The 26,080-nt window shown below is 37.8% G+C and overlaps 1 protein-coding gene across 3 annotated transcripts in view; it reads right to left on the bottom strand.

Annotated features, from left to right (window-relative positions):
* Window positions 1–22,478, bottom strand: part of LOC306854462 (MDS1 and EVI1 complex locus protein EVI1-A-like) — a 165,856-nt gene extending 143,378 nt beyond the window's left edge. For 2 of the 3 annotated variants that reach the window (XM_079392489.1, XM_079392491.1), the window contains exon 1: window positions 22,292–22,390. In XM_079392489.1, the coding sequence (XP_079248615.1) occupies window positions 22,292–22,328 (37 nt within the window). In that variant the 5' untranslated portion in view covers window positions 22,329–22,390. Of the gene's footprint in view, window positions 1–22,291 lie in introns of all 3 variants that reach the window. The other variant, XM_079392490.1, reaches the window with a different exon arrangement.
* Between the last annotated feature and the right edge of the window lie 3,602 nt (window positions 22,479–26,080).

Genomic DNA, 26,080 nt, shown 5'->3' with positions numbered 1-26,080 from the left:
GCCTGTCATTTTATTGGCGCCAAAACACAAGGCATATTTTAAAATCTCCTATTTTGTGTTATATGCAGAAGTAAGAAATTCAGGTTTGGAATGGCATGAAGGTCAGTAAATGATTACAACATTTTCAGTTTCTCATTTCCATTCATAAATCATAAATCACAAACAGTAGATTTAAAGCAAATCATGACCAATTTGAACTACATTTCCCATCAGCACTGCTACAAAAATTGAAGTGTTTTTTTAAATGAAATACTAGTTTACTGCTTACTGCATAGTACACAGTATATTACAGCATATATGGTATGCTGCATACAATTTTTTAAATATATATAAAAAACATTGTTATAATATAAATACAGAAAACATTGTTACATACTTTTATATACTTTTCAAATTCTACATGATCATACTGCATCGTATGTTTAATTTAGCAAGTGGCATCCAGTTCCCGTCTTTTTTCAAAATAACTTGTTCAATAATGAGTTTTTAAAATAAATGGATCATACAAATCAAATAAAAACAAACAAATCTAATAATAAATCATATTAATAATATATCCAATAAATAAAAATAAAATAAAAATGAGATCAAATACATTTAATATTATACATAATATATTATTAATCCAATAAATATTAATAATAATAATAATAATAATAATAGAGCTGTAAAAACAAATCTATTATTATTATTATTCAAGTAAATAAAAAAAAAACAGATGTTAAAAATAAAGAGATCATAAAAAACAAAAAAATCATATAATAATAGATCCAATACATAAAAAAGAGATGTTAAATATCAAATAAAAAAAATTAAATACATTTTATTAAATAATCCAAATAATAATAATAATAAAAACAAATAATAAAGAGCGGTTAAAAAAAATCCAATTATTATCATTATTATTATAAATCAAGTTATAAAATAAAGATGTTAAAAATCAGAGTTCATTGCTTCTGGTTCATTTGTTTACATTAGAAAGGAAAGATCAAGCCCACTGCATTGTGGGATACAGTATTTTGTGCAGTATGCTCAAAAGCTTACACATTATGCACAGCATAAATACTAAAAATCACAAAAACATTAAGCAGTATGCTAGTGTATGCACATACACACAGGTAAAGTGGCCTTCTTTGAGCACAGGTCATGTGTGTTTATATCCAGTGTCAGTTTGGTCTTTGTGTGTCCCTCTAACAGTTTCCACCCGACATCCACACAAATACACAAGCCAGGTCCCGACCACCAAGGTGGCCTTGGAACAGGTACGCTTGTTTTATGTCACATGTCAGCCATATTGTGGCCAACCGAAATGCCACCCTCAAAAGTTGATCCGTTTATAAATTAAATTAAATTATAAAAAAACTTACAAATGCATCTGACAGATCAGATCGTACTTATTTTAAAAACGTCACAATCATGCACCATCTATAAATGCACATGTATGCAATGAATTAGAGACCTAAAATGCATTTCTTGTTTTATATGTGGCTGCTGGTGTGTAAAGGTGTGTGTGGACAAGTACATGCTTGAGCATGTGTGTGTGTGTTAATCACACCAGTGTGAATGAATAGAGTCCCTGTTCTCTAATGGCTTTATGCAGAGATGTTTAATGTCAGGAAACACCCGTCATGTACATGCCAAACATGCACACACACACACACACACACACACACACACACACACATCCCAATTCAAACAGAACAGAAATCTGACAGATTCTCATCTAAAAGGCACATTCAAATAGAGTTTTAAGGAATTCCGAAAAGATACGTAAACAGATATCTCAGAAATAATTTGGCGCAGAGGAAGATTGTATCGTTTACAGAGTAAGTGTATAGCATGCAGTTTATAGAGTGTGTGTACGTGTGTGTTTTGGAAAGGGTTTTAAGTGGAATGGGGCCCTGTGTGATTTATACCTGCAAATATGAAGAGACGGGACATGATGTGTGTGTGTGTGTAGACAGAAGAGCTTATATCACAGCCCCATATTAAATGCAGGTTTGAAAGTTTTCACTAGAGCTGGGTAATGAGCTTGACCTCTGACCCACAGCTGATGACTTCCATACCTGTGAGAGTGTGTGTGTTTGAGCGAATGCTGCTATATCCATGAGCTTTTGTGCCCGCGACCACATGTGCCGATGTTTGTCGACATGTGTACTCAATGAGGTTTGTGTGTGTGTTGGTGTCTGACACGGACATGAGTAATGAAGTCTAGGGACAGAAATAATTGGACTGAAATTACAAAAAGACGAGTGAGAGGGAGAGCAATATAAAAAAGTAAAAAGTGAAACATAAAACATGGCATGATGAAATATTGCGGGAAAACGAGAGTTAGTGCAGAACGGAATGAGACGTGGGCGAATTAGAAAGAGAAATGCGAACCGATGCTGGGGTCGGTCCTCTTGAAACACTTAGTATGAGGAATTCAATCAGCGGTTTGTAAATATATTACAATATTTCAGCACATAAATACACTCTGTTGCTATATTATATGCAGGGCCGTCAATATGCTTTACACATTTTTTTAGAAGCACCAGTTACGGCTTAAAAAAGAATAAAAAAATAACAAAATTAAAATATTAAAATAAAAAAAATAAAACAAAAATTATAAAATAAAAAATGAAACAAAAACAAAAATATTTCAAAATATTTAATACATTAATGGCACTGGGAGAATTACAAAACAGAAAATATAGGGGTGACTCACAAAATCATACCAATTTATGCTTATTTTTATATTTAAAAACGAAACAGGAAACAGAAGTTATGTGTTTAAAAAAAACAGACTTTGTGTGTTTAAAAAATGTTGTGTGTGAGATTCTTTGTAAGATTGACCCAGTGTAACTATCTCTTTCTCTTTCTCTCCCATAAACACACTCTCACATGTTCAAGCCAGTATAGTCTTCCCGTTTTTAAGAGCTAGACATATGAAACATTCAGCCAGCTTGATGGCAAAACAATGCTTTGAACAATGCTGAGTCAAACGCAAATCTTTGCCAGAGTATATTCACTGCCAATCCTAAGAAATCATTCAATTTGAAGAACGACGGAGAAATTGTAAAAAGTCACCAGTGTAATTCTATATAAAACACGATTTGCCATATGCTGTCATACAATAGTTTCTGGAAATGCTGAAAATGTAAATGATTCAAATATGTAAGGAAGGGTTCAGCCAAAAATGCTGTCATCATTTACTTTCCCTCATGTTCTTGCAAACATGTGACTTTCTATCTTCCGTGGAACACAAAAGGAGATGTTTTGAACAACGTTCACATAGTTCTTTGCAATACAACAACTGTCAAGCTTCACAAAAGTAGTCCAAATGACTCTTTTGAATTTATATGATAGTTTTGTGGGATGAACAAAATGAAAAAGTTGTTATTTGCTAAAAATACTGGCATCCACAATAGCTTGAGAGTTCATGAGACAAGTGTCAATATCTGATTTGAAAACAAATCATTCTCATCAGTCAACGAGTCGGTTGATCCAGTTCACAAAACCAGATTCTTTCATAAATCAGACAGATTCAGTTCTCAATTAATAACTCACTGAAGATGAAAATCATCATTGAGTAACAACTTAAAATTAATTACTCACCCTCATGCCGTTCGTTAAGATATTTTTGATGAAATCCGAGAGCTTTCTGACCCTGTATAGACAGCAACGCAACTACCACGTTTAAGGCCCAGAAAGGTAGTAAGGACATCATTAAATAGTCCATGTGACATCAGTGATTCAACCGTTATATTATGAAGCTATGAGCAAAGAAAATCCAAATAAAATAGTTGAAATTATTGAATAAAGTTGCTATTTTTGTTCTCTTTGCGCACAAAAAGTATTTCCTTAACTTCATAAAATTAAGGTTGAACCACTGATGTCACGTGGACTATTTTAACAATGTTCTTACTACCGTTCTTGAACATGGTAGTTGCGTTGCTTAATATCTTAATTTGTGCTCGAAGATGAACGAAGGACTTAAGGGTTTGGAATGACAAGAGGGTGAGTAATTAATGACAGAATTTTCATTTTTGGGTGAACTATACCTAAATTTTGGTCTGTTCATCATATAAACCTATTGTTTGACATCAGAAGTGCAGTGCATAAGTCGTATAGATAGACCACTTTTATGATATGATGAAATTTAGCAGGCTGTACATTTGCATGCTTTTTTGAAACTTTAAAGGGATAGTTCACCCAAAAATGAAAATTCTGTCATTAATTACTCACCTTCATGTTCCAAACCTATACGAGTGTCTTTCTTCTGTTGAACACGAAAGAAGATATTTTGAAGAAGTGTTGGAAACCAAGCAGTTGATGGTAGGCACTGACTTCTGTAGTATTTTTTTTTACCAAAATTCTACAAAATATCTTCTTTCGTGTTCAACAGAAGAAAGAAACTCGTACAGGTTTGGAACATGACAAATTACGACAGAATTTTAATTTTTAGTTGATCTGTCACTTTAAGAACAATGAAAACCAATCAGACATCCATTCTGGGCCGAGGTTAAAACTAGCAGTAGCCATGAACACCAAAGGTCACAGATCCTTGACCCTTTTGAATCCTGCCAGAGTCTGTCAGACACTAAGAAAGAGTGACAGACGTCTCTTTCTCTCTCTTCCATCTCCTTCTGCCTTTTTCTCCACAAAACTGGCCGATTAAATATATTAATCCTTTTTCTCACCCGCAGCTGACGTCCTCCCACACACACAGACAGACACATCAATGAATGTGCTGCTGAGTCCAGACAAATCAATGCGTCCCAGAGTTCTGTTTAGTTTAAGACGTACACACACATTAATCAAACTATTACAACAACGAAACACACAAACATACACGCACTATTGACCGGAGCTATAATCATGTCATGTCGTGGTTTTGACATTCTGACTCCACGATCAAACAGGATGTACACTTGTATGCAAGACACACACACACAAACACAGATCACTTCTCACCTCGCTGCACCCCGGCCAATCAGCGCAGGTGCTGAAATGAGAATTGCATTAACATCCACAATGCTTTGCGTGCGTTGCCGTGAGCACGGGGAATACCTGTAATAGAATTTCCCCTCTTTTCCCTTCCTCGCCCACTCCCTCTTTAAACATTAACACCCGTCTGCCTGCTCCCTCGCTCCTGATCAAATCAGGGAGAAGAGAAATTACATTTCTCCATAGCGCCGCTCCGATCCAAACACTCCCATTTGCTGGATTAACGCTTCGGTCTGGGCGGAATTCTGCTCTGGAGCGATCCGATTAAATGCCGACATCAAATGAAATAGCGAGACGTGAGTGAAATATCATTCAATATTGTCTTTTTCTCTTCCTTCTCTCTGACAAGTTCGATAACGCTCAGTTTCGTGCAACTAGTTTCATGAGAAACTATAATATTTGGAATCGTGTTACACACCTCTGAGCCAAAATGGCCGCGCTCAATTTGGTTCCACAAAAGAGTCTAAACTTTAACTTTGGTGAGGAATGTTTTTTTAATGCTCAGAGTTCATCAGTCATCATTGTTCCTAAAAATTAAGTTGAGTTATGGTTAAAAAACAGATTTACGAATGTGGGACCAGCAGAGATGAGGGAGTGCAAGATGAAGAGATAAAAACGTGGGGAGGGTTTGAAAGAGAGACAGACTGAGGCAGTGGGAACCCTGATGTTCATGGTCAGTTCATCAAACTGAAGAGGTCAAAGGTCAGCGACAAGAAAGCACTGGAGTCAGAAAATGTTGTCTTTATCAAGGACAGTGCAGTCATCTTATTACTAGGTTCTACCAGTCTCCCACATATATTATATTATATATTACCATTCAAAGGTTTGAGGTCTGTAAGATTTTTTAAATGTTTTTTAAATAAATCTCTTATGCTCACAAAGGCTGCATTTATTCGAACAAAAATACAATAAAACAGTATTATTGTGAAATATTTTTACAATTTAAAACAACCGTTTTCTATTTTAATATATTTTTTAATTTAATTTCTTCATGTGATGCAACGCTGAATTTTCAGCATCATTCAGTGTCACATGATCCTTCAGAAATCATTCTAATAAACTGATTTGCTGCTCAAGAAACTTTTCTTTTTATAATGAATGTTGAAAACAGTTGTGCTCCTTTTTCGGATTCTTTGATGAATAGTTTAAATTTCAAATAAAATTAACTTTTGTAACATAAGTGTCTTTACTATCACTTTTGATCAATGTAATGCATCCTTACTGAATAAAGATATTAATTTCTTAAAAGATTATGTATATATATATATTGCATTACATCAATCAGAAAAAAAAATCTTTCTTGCAATATGACATGCTCTTGACAGTCTTTTACCTAATGCTCTCCATTTATCTCATAGTCTGTGCTTTCTCTTTTCTGTCTCTCTCCCCATCTAATTCCCTCTCTTTTCTCTCTCTGTGACACAGGATGGAATACTTGAGCAGACCAGCGGCCAAAACTGTTGTCAGGCCCATCAACGGGCCTCGTTATATTCAGCTAATGTTGAGAGACGCTGGCAGAGTGACATTCATTGGCATATGAAACATGATAACGCTCATAAAGTGTGAGGAATGTCTTCAGTTAACGGGATTCTGTCTGTCTTTAGGGAGTCAAGTAAACATGGGAAGGTCCTCACCACCATGGGTCGTTTCCAAAACAGCCTGGACCTTCAGATGGGGGAGGGATCAAATCATGCCAGGAAGTACATTTTGATGGATACCATTTTTTATGACATATAAATCATATATATATATATATATATAAATATAAAACACACACACACACACACACACACATCTTTGTTAAATCACACAGACACACAATGACAGTCTTGTATGGGGAATTTATATGCAGACGTCTATTTTAAATTCTACCAGAGCATTCTCAATCAAATCTGAGTGATAGATTTTATGAGTGTGTGTACAGATGTTTGTGCCTTGTTTTACAGTCTCAAGAAAGTTTGTGTGTGTGAGTGTGTGTGCAGGTGCTCAGCTCCTATCTTTGCGCACATGACAGCCTGTTTGTCAACTGCACAAAGCTGACCTTCACATCCATAACTACGAACATATCTCTGACACACACTGGGCAAGCTAAACCTTTTCAGTGCTGCCCTGACTGGTCTCGCTCTCGCTCTTTGTCATTGATCGCTGATGCGATTGGCTGCTCTCGATGCTCAGTAATGACCTACTGAATGCTCAGATTAAACTGTCAGCTGTCAGCGATTGATGGGCAAACTATGGTACCCGCACATACAAAAAGACATACACACACACCTGCTGTATGAGACCAGACAGGTGTGACGAAAGTGTGTGTGTGTGTGAAGCAACAGAAATCTACACTATTGCTGGCCCCAAACCAGAGGAGAATATCGGTGAGTTTTTACAATGTAAGTATGAGAAAAATTTAAAAGGAACAGTTCACAAAACCCTTATTGTCATACCATATATACAGTATATTGCAGAATGACTTGGGTGGTGTTCCCTTTAATAAAAAAAGTGAAAGAGGATCAAATAATGCCAATAAATAAATAAACATAAATAAATAAAAGTTGCCCATAAGACTAACTAAAAACTAAAAAATTGACACTGGTCCCAGGCCTCCCCAAATATGTTTGTATTAACCAAAATTAATAATAAATAAAAAATTAAATGAATATTTGTTCACTCTCAGGCCATCCAAGATGAGTTTGTTTCATCATCAAAACAGATTTGGAGAAACTCAGTGATGGATTTGTTTCTTACAAACAAGCAGCTTTTCAATTCACAAGATGTTAAAGGGATAGTTCATCCAAAAATGAAAATTCTGTTATTAATTACTCACCCTCATGTCGTTCTAAACCCGTAAGACCTCCATTCATCTTTGGAACACAAATTAAGATATTTTTGATGCATTCTGAGAGCTCTTTGACCCTCCCATAGACAGCAAGGATCCTTACACGATCAAGGTCCAGAAACGTAGCAAGGAGCTCGCTAAAATAATCCATGTGACATCAGGGGTTCAACTCTAATTTTACAAAGCTACAAGAATACTTTTTGTGCGCAAAAAAAAAAGCTATATTCAACTATTCGTCTCCTCCGTGTCACCCTGGCACCATTTTGGAGAGTAAACACTTAATGTAAACAGCGTATGCTGAATTGTTGAATAAAGTCGTTTTTTTGGGGTGAACTAACCCTTTAACTGATGAACTGGAGTTGTATGGATTACTGTGATGTTTTAACATAATTTTAGACTCTTATTCTGACGGCACCCATTCACTGCAGAGGATCCATTCACGAGCATGTGATGTAATGCTAAATTTCCCCAAATCTGTTCTGATAAAGAAACAAACATCTATATTTTGGTTTGAGTACATTTTCAGCAAATTTAAATTTTTGGGTGAACTATTCCTTTAATTTCTTAGTTTAAGCACTAAGAACACCCCAAATGTATTCTTGAAATGAGAAACTGTTGACGAATTCATGGCTTCATCTGTATGACAACAATATATTAATACAAGAATATTCTGAATAAATTCCCTCAGCCTGAACTACTAAGTCTGCCAGTTTGTCTTCTGGCTACAACCCCAAACTCTCTCTGTGTGTGTCTGTGTCTGGGTGCAGTGTTGTGCTTGGCTGACACTTCACTATATGTCAGCACAGTATCTCTTTTCACTGACGAATGAGATGAGACGTCTCCCTCATTTTCCCAAACTCTCAGCCTTTTGCTCGGATCTGCACTCCTCCTCTTCAGTCTTCACTCCCCTCATCCATCTGTCCCAGGAGGCCGGGGCCAGACAGGGAGCTAAATTTAAACGGCAGCCCAGGCCGGGCACCAGCAGAGTGGGGGAGAACTGACAGAAGTGTGACTCTCTAGAGAAGTTTGTGCGTGTGTGTGATTGTGTGAGAGACGGACAGCGAGATAAAAATTCATTAGCTTCTCTGATGACCCGCTAAACACAAAGGTCCAAAGACGCACATGCTCTCTCTCACACACACATTCAAACAGAGATTTACACAGCTTTGCTAGTGACCCAGCAAGCACTACCGTCCACTGACTTGATGTCTGCCTGACAGAGAGAAACTGGGTTGAGGCCCTAAGGAGTCAAACATCTGCTCTATGGGGCCTAGACTAGAGGGAGCAGTGAACTACAGTAAAACAGTGACTATATGTCATACACACACACACACACACACACTACAGTGCTCAATGTCTCCATCTCCCTGCTGAAAATACCAGCATGGTTGGTCATCCTCCTGGAAAAAACAGCTGGTAGCTGGTTTTACATGGTTTTTACATGGTCCAAACTGCTCTAGATGGTTTACCAGTTTGTGAATCTGGTTTTAACCTGATTAACTTAGGGTGATTAAATATTACATTAAGTTCCATTTGTTAACATTAGTTAGTCTAATGAATTTTGCAAGATGAACAAACAATGACCAATATTTCAACAGCTTGTATTCATCTGTTATTCAAATTTAATTTCTACATACTGTATATTAAAGCATTCTAACATTTCAAAATGTATACATTTCTTTTGTTAAAAGTGTTTAAATTAGTTGCACTAGCATTAATTAATCTTCATTTGTGTTCATTTCACCATTTCCTAATACATTGTTAAAAATATTTTAAAAATATATATTTATTGGTTATTGCATCTTTTAAATGTATTTAATGGACCTAAAATTAACTAACAATGAAAACAGTTGCATTATTTGATGTATTATGTGGAAACATTTAATAACAATGAACAATAGCATATTTATATTTCAAAACGAACATTAACCTACATAAATTGTCAAAAATTATTCTTTGTTAGCTCATGATGCCCTAATGCAAAACTAATTAACAAATCGACAAATTAAACCTTTATGGAAATTTTTACCACTAGAGATGTAAACCATGCAGCCAACAAAACCGGTCTTAACTACCTTAAGTTTGTATATGTTTTTTTTCCTCACAGCATCAAAATATATATAATCTAGAGTACGAAAAACATTACGTTAAACGATGACAAAGGTAATCTAAAAGTAAAAATACAGAAAATGCACATGCACAAAATAATATCTAATACTGAAATAAGTAAAAGGTAGAAAACATAAATAAATAAGGATAAAAAATTTAATAAAATAATAGTTACAAACTGCATGGTTACCAACAGAACCTAAGGTAAAACCGAACCTAGGTAAAACCTCTTTGGCCATGTAGATTCATTAATAGGATCATGCAGCTAGACCAGCACCAATCCACCACTGAAAACTCATACACATCTAATCTGGTCTTTTCAGTAGGGTCTTTGTGTTCTGCAAAGGTAATCACAACATTAGCATGTTCCTCCTTGCGAACCACACAGCTCCTATCCAGTTACATGCAATTCACAAATTAACAGAAGGAGTATCTGGGCACTCTGAAGGGAAGTGTGTGTGTGGAAGAAGAGCAGCGTGAAGACGGAGCTCCCGAAACCGCTAGAATAATATTTCTTCAGGGGGAGCGGAGATGCTAACGCTAATCAAAACAGGACATCCTGTGGTCCAGTCTCAGTCTCTCTCTCTCTTTTTCCATCACTCGTTCTCTCCCACCCTCTCCTTCTGTCCTTCTCCATCTCTCACTCAGGTTGTTTTCAGTTTGTTTGTAGATGAGTCACAATCTCAGGAAGTGTTGGGAACAGGGCTCATCAAAGCGTAGAGTGAGGGCCAGATTCCTGGGCTGGGACCAGATTCCGGCCGCTGGGAATCTTTGGAATGCCGCTGGGAGAGGAAGGGAATCTCTACTGTCTCTATTGTTTGGCCTCTTCCTCAGTCTGTGTGAGTTTGGACGCGTCTCATCTCCAGGTCGAAATGGAAAAGATCCGACTGCGATGGACCGGCCTCGTCGCACGTCCAAATTCCCCTTCATAGGTAACACGACTCTTGCTAATCACAGTTACCTTCCTTTATTCTCTCGCCCGAAAACACACACAAACACAATATGACCTGCTATACAGTTGAAGATGACCTCATTCAGAAAAAGCACATAATGTTCTTCCAACCCAAGCCAGTCTGATCTGAGAGGTCAAAGGTCACAGCGTATTAAGTGAGTAGATGAGGAAGCAATGAATACTCACTGTCAAAAACTGTTCATTGATAACTAATGCGTTAACAAATTGAATCTAAATCAGCTTACAAAAACCATCTTAACCAACTTATGATCATGGTATGATCCATTTTTCCCTCACAGCAATATATATATATATATATATATATATATATATATATATATATATATATATATATATATATATAATAAACAATATGAACATTTTGAGATTTGTGACCCTGGACCACAAAAGCAGTGCTAAGTCGCTGGGGTATATTTGTAGCAATGGCCAAAAATACATTGTATGGGTCAAAATTATCCATTTTTCTTTTATGCCAAAAATCATTAGGATATTAAGTAAAGATCATGTTCCATGAAGATATTTTGTAAATTTACTACCGTAAATATATCAAAACTTCATTTTTTATTAATAGGCATTGCTAAGAACTTAATTTGGACAACTTTAAAGGAGATTTTCTCAATATTTAGATTTTTTGCACCCTCAGATTCCAGATATTCAAATAGTTGTATCTCGGCCAAACGTTATCCTATCCTAACAATACATACATCAATGGAAAGCTCATTTATTCAGCTTTCAGATTATGTATAAATGGTTTTGTGGTCCAGGGTCACATTTGCTAGAGACATTTTTCGATTTTTTTTAATTATTAGTTTTTAAAGACTAACTAATAATAAATGGTAGACTGCATGGTTACCAACAGGCTTCTTAACTAGTTTAACCAGCAAAGCTTCCTTGGTCAATCAGGCAAGCTAGGGTGATGCTGATGTGCAAAGGAAAGAAAAAAGACAATTGTTTTTCTCAAAGTGTCTCAAAGTGCATACCTAAACTAGTTGATGTTTTAGTTAACAATCATAAAATGGACATTCACGTTAGTGGATTGATAAATCATCACAGGTTGATGGGAGAGCTTCCTCACCATTGTTAAAGTGCACCGCAACGGTGGAAACCTATCTGCTTATATCTATTAAGGGTTACAATATATTGGCCTTTAGCAAATATTTTCTCTGCACACAAAAAGTCCAAGTCATTTGTATAAATTATTCAATTAGTTTATCTACAGGTCATATTTGCTTTTATGTCTTAAAAGCAAACACAAAGGTCATGTATGAAGAGAGAGAGAGAGTAAAGTAGGCTTATAGAGACAAAGAGTTAAGCACTTTTCAAGGGATTAGTTTTCTAAACAATGTTGAGTACAGTTATTAAAAGAGGACGTCTGTTATTTCATGGATTGTGATTGAATTAACCAAAAAAACGTAGGTTCTATTTGAAAACGAATCAATTTGTGAAACAATTTTACCTGACTTTATGTACAAATAAGGCTTTAGTGAGTGTTTATGCGTGTGTGTATCTGACAGAGATGAAAGGTGTGTTGAAATGTCCTCGTCTTTCCTGTTCCTTGACCTTCTCGAACAATATGTGCTTAAACTTCTCACTTGAGTTCATCACAAACACAAAAGAGAGAGAGAGAGTGAGAGATACACACACCCTCTGGATATCACACCACGCTGGAACATAAAGATGGGGACTTTCTGAAAAAGAGTATGTAATAGGCTGTTATCAGGCCGCTCACAAAGCAATTGTTGATTAATTCCTGTTAATGGCTGGAATCCAAACAGAGCTAACAGAGAGGAGATCCTTGCCAATCATTACTAACATTTCTGAAAGCACACACATACACATTCATAATAGGAATCAATCATAATGGTTGAATAGTCAACTTCTCACATATACAACTGAAAAGTTTGGGGTTTGCAAGACTTTTTGATTATATTTTTTATTTTAATGATTTTGAAAGAAGTCTCTTATGCTCACCAAGGCAGCATTTACCATTTGATTAAAACACAAAAGTTGTGAAATATTTATATAATTTAAAATAACTGTTCTATTGTTTTATTTTTTAAAAACATAATATGGGGAAGGAAGGGAAGTGGTGTGTGGCCAAGTATGGTGACCCATACTCAGAATTTGTGCTCTGCATTTAACACCATCCAAGTGTACACACAGTAGTGAACATACACCCGGAGCAGTGGGCAGCCAATGCTGCAGCGCCCAGGGAGCAGTTGGGGGTTCAGTGCCTTGCTCAAGGGTCTCACCTCAGTCGTGGTATTGAGGGTGGAGAGAGTGTTGGTTATTCACTCCCCCACCTACAATCCCTGCCGGACCTGAGACTCGAACCCACAACCTTCAGGTTACAAGTCCAACTCTCTATCCATTAGGCCACGACTGCACCAAATGAAGAGCTCATTTGCAAAAACAAATAAATTCTCCACATATAGCACGATCTGAACCCTAAACACGTTTTGTTAAAAAAGCCAGTATTGTCCACTCTCAAGGCATCGCGGGTTCACGTTTTACTGCAGAAGCCGACAAGCGCCCTTGTTGTTTTTGATCAGAACCCGACAAGTCCAATTTAGCAAATCAGTGCACTGTATTCAGGTCAGGTGATGAGGCTACTTTCACTTTGAAAAGACGTGCTAGCTGAGAGGAGTTTCATCAAAGCTGACTAAATGTGATCGAGGATGGATAATTTCGACGAACTTGATGAACCTGTGATATCTTCAGGGAATAAAAGGCTGAAACATTTTGAAAAGCTCCATGTATTGCGTGTAATCACATCCATACAGTCTATGATCACAACAATAACAACCTTTGTCAGGCATCTACATTGTCATCTGAGGAGATTACAAAGATTAAATCAGTGTTTTTTAAACTATAAAACATGAAATGCGGAGTTATCTGCTTTTGCCAAAAAACGACTGTTGGAGTTATCTGCTTTTGCTATAAAAACAAACTTTTAATATGTAAAAAAAACACATTTTCAGTGAACTTTAATTTTGTAAATTACCTGCAAGTTATTATTACTTAATAAAAACTGCAGTTTGATTGATATTACTTGGAATGCGCAATAAAAAAAACGTGATTTCTGAAAAAAAAAAAAAAAATGGAGTTATCGGTTTTTGCAAATGAACTCTTCATATATTCCTGTGATTTTTCAGCATCATTACTCCAGTCGTCAGTGTTACATGATCCTTCAGAAATAATATATAATATGCTGATACTATATGTTCTAATATGCTGATTTTGGTGCTCAAGAAACATTTCTTATTATTATCAATGCTGAAAGCAGTTGTTCTGCTTAATATTTTTGTGGAAACTGTAATACATTTATTTCAGGATTTTTGGATGAAAAGACCACATTTATTTTTACATTTTTGTAACAAATGTCTTTACTAACACATTTGATCAATTTAATGTGTGCTTGCTGAATTCTCAAAGCATTAATTTCTTAAATAAATAAATAAATTCTTATTGACCCCACACTTTTAAACAGCAGTATTTGGACAGGGAAAATAACTAACTCACTGAATGATTTACTGAATGAATGCTGGGACATAATAAGAGAATCTAAATTAGGCCTAATTCTTTCTAAAGCACCCAAACATCAAAGCAGCTCTTTTTTAACAAACCGCTTTTAACAATAAATTTCTTTAAAAACAAACAAAAAAAACTACTTACTATGCATAATCTGTTTTACACATCCCTAATTCGAGCACACACTTGCGTGTAAACCACATGCCAGCAGATTCTTAAATAATCAGATTATTATCCGACCAACTGGACAACCACACAAAGGTCATACTCCTTTCGTACTTTAAGCCAGAAACAATAAAAGTAGTATGCTATTCCAAATTCAGCTATTGTTTTGTAGATAATTTTAGTTTATGTAAACGTTTGACAACAACAGATTTGTACTCTATATTGTGTAATCTCTCTTGCAATTTAGATCTGAATTGTGATACATCTGTTTATGCCTTTAAACTGTAAAGACGCTCATATTTTGATTCTCGCGACAGACAAAGATGAGTATCATAACATCACAACTCCTGTAAAGCAGCATTTCATTTACACAAATGCAAAGCCCTTACCTAAAACTAACTATTCTATTGCTGCCTCGCAAGAACTGGTACTTCCTTCAGGAAATGCAAATGCGGTTAGTACCTGCTCCAGGACTGTTGGCCGACATCTGCATAGTTGTATCATTAGCTAACGTACATTACTGCTTAATGCCAAACAGTGCTATCCTAATGCTACCTAATTCCTATAAAAAGTGTGTAGTAGACAGCAAACACACACACAACAACAACAACAACTGTGCGAATCCAAAGAGATCAATAAAAGAGGGAGCTATGAACTCACGTCCACACCACTAGAAACAAACAACCTGAAATACACGCAGATATATACAAACACAATGCAGGTAACTCTTAGGAATACTGATTTCATCTAAACACACACAGACAATGGAACAAGGGAGGTGCCCGTCTGACCAACAAGCAGACAAATGAAGTCAACAATATGCACACCCATCAATAAAGTGTGATTTACACACACACATATTCGCAGTACAAAAATATGCTTAGTTTCTTTTGGGACCGTCTGTAGATAATGACCTCAACCTTGGCACACACCCTGGGCAGACTGTCGGCAGCGCACTGGTGAGCCTTTGTGTGTGTGTCCGTGTATGGATATGCGTGTGTGCGCGTTCATATCTTTATCAGAGACAGTTTGACCTTTGGACTGAGGGCAGGGAGAGCTTTACTCATTGTTCTGTGCTGGTACTGGTTTCCCTGTGGTAAACACAACTGAAAGGTTCCCAGGCCTCCCAAACCCACACACACAAACACACACACTGTTCTCACAATGTCCGTACGGCACCCAGGCTGCACGTCAGATCCATTCGGACTCTTTCACACACCTACACGTACAAACACATATTAATTCTGTGCAAACATTTAACTCATAGAGAACACACCCCTGAGGACCAACTGGCACCACTGACTGAATCTGCTAATGACCGACCTGCTTCTTCCTGCATAAACCACATTATAGGAACTTGTTCATGCTGGCTGAGACAGATCTGCACTTAATCTATAGCGCTTTAAGGACATAAACTTCACAATAACCTTCCGCTGGTTCTGTGGGGTGACCTTCAGCTCAAATGAGAAGGGAGGAGATGAACATTGTGCTCTATACCATTATGTCAAGTTAAAATGTACCAGTAATTGTAAATCTGTAAAGCCTTTTCTTATTGTAACACTTGCTATACAGCTCATACTTACAGCTGTGCTACGGACATCAAATTTGGGATTTTCACACTGCATTTAACCTAGGTTCACTTGTCTTTTGAAACTCTGCATTTAATCCCAAATAAAGTAATGTTTCACATTTGTCAGTTTGTATTTAGACACATGAACTTTCGACCCTGGGTTACGAAAACCTGCTCTGCAGGTCTAGAACTGCTGTTCCTGGGTTTATACAGTAACAAACAGCCAATCTAAGTGGCGCTTGTCTCATTACATATTCATGAGCATTGTATGATCAGAACTTTCATGAGTTTTATTTTTGTCAGCGTTTGAGGGAAATCAAAATGACAATCAGAATGAGTTACTTGGAGTGAAAAATTAAAAAGGCTAATCAAGACTAACTGGACGGTATAATAAAGAAAATGATGCACAAGTGCGAGACAAGATGTAAAAAGGTTGGTTTGGTGTTTGTCTAATTAATGGCACTTAAACCGTAAATATGCAACAACAAAAAAAAGACAAAAAGAAGGTGTTAACCCGGCGTTTACAAATATACAGTATGAAAAATCAAAACCTGAAAATACAATATTAATTCTTGACCAGGGTGAAAAGCAATGTGAAAGACAAGCACGAGTTCTGTTAACCCACAGTCAGTTGTGTTTCATATTTCATTTTCCATTTATTCAGAAAATGCTTTGACTTGCAGCCACAGAGAATGATGGGAGATGTAGTTTTCTCACACATCCACATCTTTTCACAAACCTTGCATGCTTTAACTTGAACTGCTGTTCTCCAAAAAAGAGAACACAACATGCATAATAATTAGGTTGTAGTCACCATTCACAATTCAAACTTAATGACCAATACCTTAATTTGCTTCCGCCATGATTCTTTAATTAAACGTCCCCAAACTCAGAACAAAGCGCTCAAAGAAAATACCAAGTTTACTCACCAGTAATTATGACATTGTGGTGGCATTTATGTGCACTCATATCATAAATATGATCATTCTGATGTAAAGCAGCAATGTTGGTGAGAAATCTAGTGTTAAAATACTTGGTGAGAAAACATTCTATATACAAAAAAGGCTAATAAACTTGAATTGAAATGTACAGGTTGACTCTTTTAACTCATGCTACATTTTCACTAACATTTGCCTTTAGTTTTTAAATTTCAATGAGAAAACTTTTTAGACATGTAAGTGAAAGTCTCATATAAACTATGAACTGAGTAAATAAACTTGAATAATGCTTCCTCTCTAAGTAAAGATGAGTCAAGACCAGTCAAACAGTGACATCTGATGGTTTCGGAGGTGTTGACTTGACATTGACTTATTACTCAACTGGCCTGATGCCTGCGCTCAGTTCATGGTTCCTGCTGACTTCAGTCAAGGCAGAGCTTTGGTAGACTGATTCAGGACCTGTCGCTCGGGGATAAAAAGTGACTGGACGTACTGAACAACAACCCCCATAATTCCCTGTGGAACACAAACGACATAGCCATCAGTCACACCAATCAAATCTCCAAATAAACATCCATATGACCTGACCCCTGACCAATCAGAGCACAAGATAAATAAACCGTTGACCCGGCCATTTCAATTCACTCTCGGCAGACGCAGACACTCGTTGAGTCATTAGGGAGGGAAAGAGAGAGGAAGAAAGAAAGAGCGAGAAGGAGCGAAAGTAGTGGTTTTATAAGGGTTGATGGATGAGGGTAACTGTGTTATTGTCACCTACATCCACTCCTTCCTCTCCTAACATATACAAGGAAATCGCTTCTTACTTTGGCCTCTATGGGACACTCTGACGCACGATTCAAAGAATCATATATACATCATAAACATATCTCCTCCATCTCATCTCCTCCTGTTTTTTTACTCAGATGAAATCTCCCACAAACAGACAAGAGGATAATTTCCCAGGACATAAGAAGACCTTTTGGCTAATCTCAGCAGCTTCTGGCTAATCAATCAATCCTTTGAGAACATGTGATCAATCATGATCAAAACCCACAGTGGCCTGCAACTCTCTCCATCTTACGCAGATGCACACGCTCAATGCCTGGGAACGCTATCCTCATTTTAAACTGACCCCATCACGGCCCACTGTTTTACTCGTAATTAACTCATCGTTCACTTCGACTTTGTCTTTGAAACAAAAGTCTTCAGTTTTAGACTCACTGATCTTTTCAGAGTGGACATGCATGCATGGAAGCTGAAAAGAGGCACAGGAATTCTCCAAGGGAAAGCATTACAATCCCAGGAACTCAACTAAAACTTTGTAGTATATCATGCCAGGGAAGAGAGAGAGAAGAAAAGTAAATATTTACTCAAGAGGTAAAAAATTGAGACGTTAACATAGTAGATTTCCACTTTTTTCACAGTCTGAGAAGTGAAGACAATATAAACTTTTTTTTTTCTTGCTTTCTTCCGTCCCCAGCGAGTCTGAAAAATGTTTTGGCCAGACACGGTTCACTGTCCATGAAACATGGACATTTTTTCCACCGAGCTCTCAGATTCAGCATCAGGCAAACGAACGAGCGTTTAATCCGGTTCGCGCTCACCTTTTTAAATGGCCCGATCCGTTCACCCCGTTCTGAATGGGCTCTATAATGAGCCCTGGGTGCGGCGGACGCGGGACGCAGCAGCACGGCCCATTGCACAATGCAGACTCTAACGCGCGCCCGTGTCTGAGAAGAAGCGGAGAGAATGCTCGCGCGCGGGGCTTATTCTCACGCGCTTCACTCACGCGGAATGTCACATTGTTAAATTTGGAGCCCCTTCTCTTTTTTCCCTTTCTCACCGTCGAGTTGATTTTCCGTTGTTTGGACACTTTCACGGTGAAGTGAGTCACATCAAAGTCAAAACAAAAGTCGTGGCGTGAAACTGATGGAGCTGTCGAAGACGCCGAATGGGACAAAGGGACAATCAAAAGTCTTGCTGAACATGTGCAGTTTATCAAATGCAGTTATCATCAAAAGAGAAATCAGATAGTTAGGCCTCAATGAGCGAGGGGGAAATGCTTCTGAATTTATCTTAAAGTCTGTAATTTCACAGACACCTATATGACGGTAAATAACGGCTGCACTTAGAAAACTAAATCCGACTGAAGATATTTCTAAAAGGTTTTATTCTAGGTTTAACAGCTTTATTATTTAATAAGAACTTTACAGTTGCCTGCACTTTAATATAAATCATTATTCTGTTCAACTGTAAATAAGCTAATAGGCAATACAATGTAGGCTACATAGGCTATATTTTCCATAATATGCATCTTTTACATAAACTAATGTACACGTAAATATTGTTTGAAACACGTGTCTATATTACCTTGCACCTGACTGACATTTCTACCTCAGTTGCAAGTTTAATTTGTTTATTAGCACTTGGACGCTATATTTCACTGCTTCTGTACTCTCTGCACAGTGACAATAAAGTTCTAATCTTATTCATGAACAGGTATATTGCCTACAAGAAGCAATGAACCCATTTTCATCAAGACATTCAGACAAGGTCAATTTGGCAGACTTTAAAGTGTACGATAAAATGTGAAATTAAAATTGTCAAGATCCGTCAGTAGCTTATGCCATTGTGAAACCCTACCAATCTGATTTCTGGCAGGTCAAGGTAATTATTCCCGTTCATGAGGTGTAATTTTACCCCATTCATAGTAAACCTGCAACATCATGCTGAGGGATATAGGACACTTGGCACGGCGTGTTAAAATATTATAGACAATTTAAGACTGTTGGACCTACAGGTGAAATGTCCGGCACCGCTGGCCAAATCCACAAAACATGTCGTGCACACACACCAGCTAAACGACCGATTTTTATTACCTTTCCAGCACTCACACACATCAATGCGAGCGCGTGCAGCCAGAGTGATGTGCGGTGAGCGCGCGCGGCAGAGGCCACACGGAGAGGAGATTACTTTTTCCTTTTTTTCCCCTTCAAGGAAACCGAGTCCGCATCTACTCAGACTATCGCGCTTTTACCGGCAGACGGGCCCCGTTATGAGGAGTCTGGGAATTGAAATATTCAATGTTGACATAGTGCAGGGCTGGCGCGAGGCCAGAGAGGCCAGTGTCTCGCGGGACCCGCGCGGTCCAGAACATTCTTTCCCTTTCACTTAATAGGTAGAAATCTTCTTCTTAAATCTTGGGTAAATAATAATCTTTAAATACACCCCTCGACAATTATCCCGCTATTCTCAGATAGTAGCCTACATAATAAAGCCGGAGCTCAGAGAGGGTGGGAAGGTTTGTAACAATCTTGGCGAATATATCTCGACTTGATTTGTTTTGACCAAAAATTGAGCACAACAGAAAAGTGTCAGTATGTAACATCATTCTATTCCCTTTCCATATTAATAAAAAATTAAACGTGTTCATTTGTGTCAATTAGCCTGCATAGACTGTGAAGCTACTAGCCTACTCAACTTGGCTTTCAGATGTCATTAATACAAATCTAAAGTCTAGAAACTAGTTTAAAAGAGGAGAAAAGATGTGTTCTAGAGCTAAATCATAAAATAGTGGAGGGGTGATGTCCATGGTTATTTATTAAATTATATCAATATTAATGACAGCCTATATAAATATAAAAAGTGAGATCTCTCTCGAATAATACAATTTTTTACACCTGTGACAAAAAGTGACGATTCACCCATATAACAGCAACAACAGGAAAACACAAAAGTGAATTTGCTTTGTCTGGTCGTATAGGCTATAGATATGTGTGGACAAGAGAGCGCGTGTGCATGTGAGAGTGTTTGACAACTTGCTGCTGTGCGCAAAAAAATCCCTCTCACTGTACAATGGCAGGGCATAGGGCTCAAGAGGTAGTTTATTGAACGGATAAGACCCGCACGACCCCTGTCTCTGTCCAGACGGAGCGCGCGCAGTGTCTAGCCCATCACGGTGCTGTCGACAGGAAAGGAAACAATAATTCAAGAGCAAAATGATCCTTTACTTTGTTTTCACTGCCTCTTTTGTTACCTTCACACATACAGTCAACAATATGTTTTTGACCAGCTGTCACGGTCTATTATTATTTTTTAAATAAATACACATCAAGGTTTTTTTTTCTTTTAATTTTATCAAGTTAATTATTGAAAGTATAGCGGACTTTAAAAAAATGTCAAAACTTTTAAGCTCTGCCCCGAGAGTATAAAACGCTTTTAAACACTGTGAAATATTTGCATGGATTTTCGTGGCGAGGACCACAATGAGAGTTTATTGGAAAACAGCAAAAAAGAAAATTGCTCAAATGAGAGTCAGCAGCCTACTGCGCACGAGGGGGGTCGAATTATTCACAGACCTGAGCGAAATGCATTCGTTCCGAATAAATCCAATGAGGAGGGGAACAACTTCCCACTAACTACTTGATGTTGAGTTTCGGCGTTTGAGCTTGTGTTGTGGCGTGGCATTGAACGTCAACTCAAACAAGCGCCTAAGGCAACCCGTAATCAAAAGCTAAGATTACAGTCGACCGTTTAGAGGGCCATAACAAACAAAAACATTTCTCCGGGCTGTTCATACCGGAACAAAAATTCATAACGAGATTTGATCACTTGTTGCACAAGCAGAATCGACAATTACATAGAAAAAAGGGTAGGATATTAATGCCCACATCAAAATACTTCAAAGCACTTTTTAACCACAGTCCTATTAATCTAGCATATATGCATTTCATTGGATTGCCTGCCGTAAAATCTGCAGCTGTAAGCTACCTGTTTGCATTTAAAAGCGTGCCTCCGCAGCTGCTTTCTGTTGTCGACTAGGCGAAGCTGTCTTTTCAAAGTCGCGGCTGCAAATTGATGTGACCGGAGCCGTAGAAACATGCACGAACGGTGTTGTTTTATCGAACGCCGGGGCGCTCGGGGCTTGAATAGAGAACGCGATTACAGCGTGCGATAGTTAAAAAGTTTGTGCGGCACGCTCAACTTTTATGCCAGTTTCGAAGCTGGCTTTGCGATGTCCGACCGCGCGCTGCGGTTCGAGTTTAGCTTGTCTTCAACTCTTACGAGCGACTGAAACCGCTGGGCTCTGCTGACTGTAACTGTTTAGTGCCTAAAATGTTTCTATGCATCATACACATGGACAAGATGGCAGTTGAAAAGGGCTAAAAAGGAGATGTTGCACCTACCAGTGGTCAGTTTCCTTGCCCTGCCTTTGGACCTCATGATGCCCGTCTCTCGGCGTGGATTTGTCGGATTTTTTCTCGAATCTTTTTCTCCTTTTTCTTTTTTCCTCTGTCCTTTTTCTCTGTGATTCTCAATCCTAGACGCACTATCTCTCCAGCATTGTCAGTTTGGACACCTTCGCACATGCGCACACCCCCGAGCTGCCAGCATCGTCAAAAAAGTTGGGAACGATTCATCACCCAAGTATTACAGATCTTGTCAGATTGCAATAGCCAGCGAGATCCCTCTCGTGTCAGATCTTCAGAGATCAGTGGGCGCGGGACGGAGCTATTCGCGACCTCCGGGTGCACGAGGAACCGGAGACATTAATTATAATGAAGCAGTCTCGAGCGTCCAAGGCGCCCGGTCTTTTGTGTTTTAAATGAAGACGCATTAATCACTGTTCGGGTAAATGATTGTAAAACGGTTTCATTAAACGTTTTATGTTGTTTAATTGAGATTTGACCATCGTTATGGATTTATGAAAATGATAAACTTTTACTTCTCTCCCCCTCCCTCAGCCAGGCGCGTGGGCAGTCGGTGCGAGGGCAGCCCGCTGAATATTTTTTTTCTTGCATGCAGCACTGACAATTATTAATCTGCGGAGTTGAGCTTGCTCTCAATTCATGTAGCCCGACTACATTCATATAACTTGGAGGAAAAAAAATGTTTGTAAAACAGAAATTGATCTCTGATGCCTTTGGGACACATTTTTGGAGATGCCCAGCAATGCTCAAATTAAATAACCTACATTAAATCTAGGCCTTTAGCTGATATGATCTTGGTGATTCTCCATTACATAACGAATATATTAGCTTTACTTTACCTAATTTTAGTCTGGCTTTTATTATTAGTTTTCAAAAGGGGTGAGAATTTGGGGAACTCTTGGGACATTAAGTTAATTGTCCATTAATTAGAAGCGCGTGACATCATGTTGACCTTGCCCATGAGCCTTTAAAAGGGTCGCTTTCCTCTCACTGCGGTATTGATTGCTAAGTATTTCTAAAACGGATCCAATTAATCTGACATCAATCTGCATAAAAATGAATGGTGCAGAACAAACATCAGCTGCCGTCCACGCCTCTTTGAGCTATGAGCTGACCAGCACTTACAAATACAACATAGTCAACAGAAAATAAAGAGGTTCTTAAAATAACAAAAACAGAAACGTCATCCAATATATAGCTAAATTACAACTCGCAATTACCAAAAATATCAGTGCTCATATTTATTTATGTTTCATGATTTCTTTAATTGAGCACAGTCTTTAAACTCAGCTAAAATGCCCAAGAATAAATTAATATTTTTAACAAATCAAAAGAAATTGCCTAATGTTATACAAATTTAATAAACTGATTCTTCCTTGCATTCTTTCAGTGTGTTGTAAGGGAACTTTTTGATGAAAACAAAGTCTTCAAATGTTGAAAAATAAACAAATAATAAATGTATGCGTTAGAGAGCAAGCACAGCGACCCAATGCAACTTCTCTCCATGACATGGAGCAAACAGAAAAAGAGAAAAAGAGTGGAGTGCAGTTGTAGTCCTTTGTTTTGCCATGCGTTGGCATTAGTACATCAACACAGATTTGATCCATTCGCAATATCTCACCGTCCTTGTTTTTCACAGTAGCTATATTTTATGATGATACTCTGACCCCGTCGGCCAGAGATGGCGTATAGCTGGCGCACTGGTGTGAGGATCAGTCAAGACCCCGTGGGCTGTAATTATTGAAAATTAATTGAGGCCAGAACCCTTTTGGAAATGCGGCTAAATTATTAGCTTGTCGTCTGGTTTAAATTCAACCCCATCAAAAAGAGAGGATACAGTTTACCTTCTGTGATTAATACTCCAAACTAATTAAAGGTTTGCCCTCTTCTGTCGTTTGATGTACAGCACACAGAGGTCGTTGGCGAGATTCGGCGATAAAGAGGGAAGGGAAGGGTTAAAATAAAAACATAATTTGTAAAGTCGGGGGCTCTAGCGCAAGACTGAAAGTGAAATGGGAGCCGCGGGCACAAGGAAATTACCGCGCGCCCGCGTGACCTTTGCGCAAGGTAATCAATCAAGTGATCAACAGGGATATTTATCAATGCTACATCCTGTCGGCTGCTCCTCAAACTCGAAATCAAAACAGATACTGCAGATACTGGAGCGTGTGAAATAGGATGAATTATTTTATATAATTTATATAGTGATTATAATAGAGTGGTCAATAGCAATAGGCTACACTTTGGTAAGTAAAATTGCTATTTTAAAATGTTAAAAGTAACCAAAGAAAAACAATAGTCAAATAATAATAATAAAAAAAAAAAAAAAACGTGAGCAAAAACTTATTTAATAGGCTAAAGGCCTATTTTCATTATTCAAAAGAGGGACAAGGAAAATAATGATGCTGAGAAAAATATGCTGAGCACTGTCAGAGGGATAAGAATGATATTAATCCAGTTTTTACGACTATAAAAACCGACCCCGGCCATTTAATTAATATAATTATATTGGCATCATTTAACGGCATTATTTAACTCGGCAAAGTCATAATGCTTGTTGGTTTGGCAGAAAATATTACGCGGGGAAAAATAGCAGGCAGGCAGACAGCACAAGGAAGAAAAACCAGCGGTGCCCCAGCGAGCACTGCCCCTCTGAGGAGACGCGCGTAACGGGAGACCGAGCGAACACGGGCGCATTCTTCACATCCGCGGAGACTCCCTCTGCCCAGCCTCTCTGCTTCAAACGAGCGGAAACATTCCGTAACCACAGGCTTCACGGCAGAGAGAGTGGGTAGAACAGGCGGCAGCAAACATCGCTTAATTTATTTATTTATTACCTTAGAACTGCCTAGTTTGCACACTGTGCATTGATTGTTTATGATGCATTCTCGATTATGTGTAACTATTTAACAAGTAGGCGAACATTTTTTTTTTTTTTTTTTTACAAATTAGCATAGCCTACGTTTAAACTGAAGTTTAAACACTTCGGGTACCACAAAAGTTACATCACAAGTTAGTAAGCCTACATGAAATCCCGCGTAGGCGGTAACCATAGCAACAGTAGAACACTTTTTGTTCGAATCATCTTCTCGCCGTCAATGACATCATTGGACTCGTATATCACACATTTACAAATATATCACAAAATAGAAGTGTTTATTTAAAATGCTTGAATGCTTGAGACGCCAAAAGACAACCAGGGTTGCTCGAGACAATAATAGATTGCTACGAAAATGTCCTATTGAAATTCCTTTACAAATGTGGATTCCCCTGCAAGTCACTGCATAATTCGCATACTGTAGAAAATATATAGGTTGAGGCTTTGCTTGGCGAGCAGTCTTTACACATCTGCGGTGGGGCTCCATGTCCAACAGCAACAATGTATGATTACTGTGAAATCAACGGCGATTGAAAATGGCTTTAATAAAACAACGTTAATAATATCACGTCAGGCTTAAATGGCTTTAAAAGTATCCGAGTTAACAAGTTTATTTATGAAAATGGCACATAAGCGGGGAAATAGATCCAATCGAATGGCATTAGCAAACGTCTAACAATGTCAAACAAACGTACCCTAATTTCCTTGAGTACTTCTGATCACATCTCTAGAACAGCAACCGGAATATTGATTTATCATATCTCTTTTTTGCATGTGATAGTCAAGACCATTGTCTACAAAGCAGAAAAGTAAAACTCTGCCTAGAAACACGCTGGATATGTCGTGCTAGAGGACGTTAAACAAGCACTGAAAAAAAAAATATATAT

This window comes from Barbus barbus (assembly GCF_936440315.1).
Source record: "Barbus barbus genome assembly, chromosome: 34".
Lineage (NCBI taxonomy): Eukaryota > Metazoa > Chordata > Actinopteri > Cypriniformes > Cyprinidae > Barbus > Barbus barbus.
Note: the sequence above shows the minus strand (reverse complement) of the source record. Positions and strands in the feature narration are given on the sequence as shown.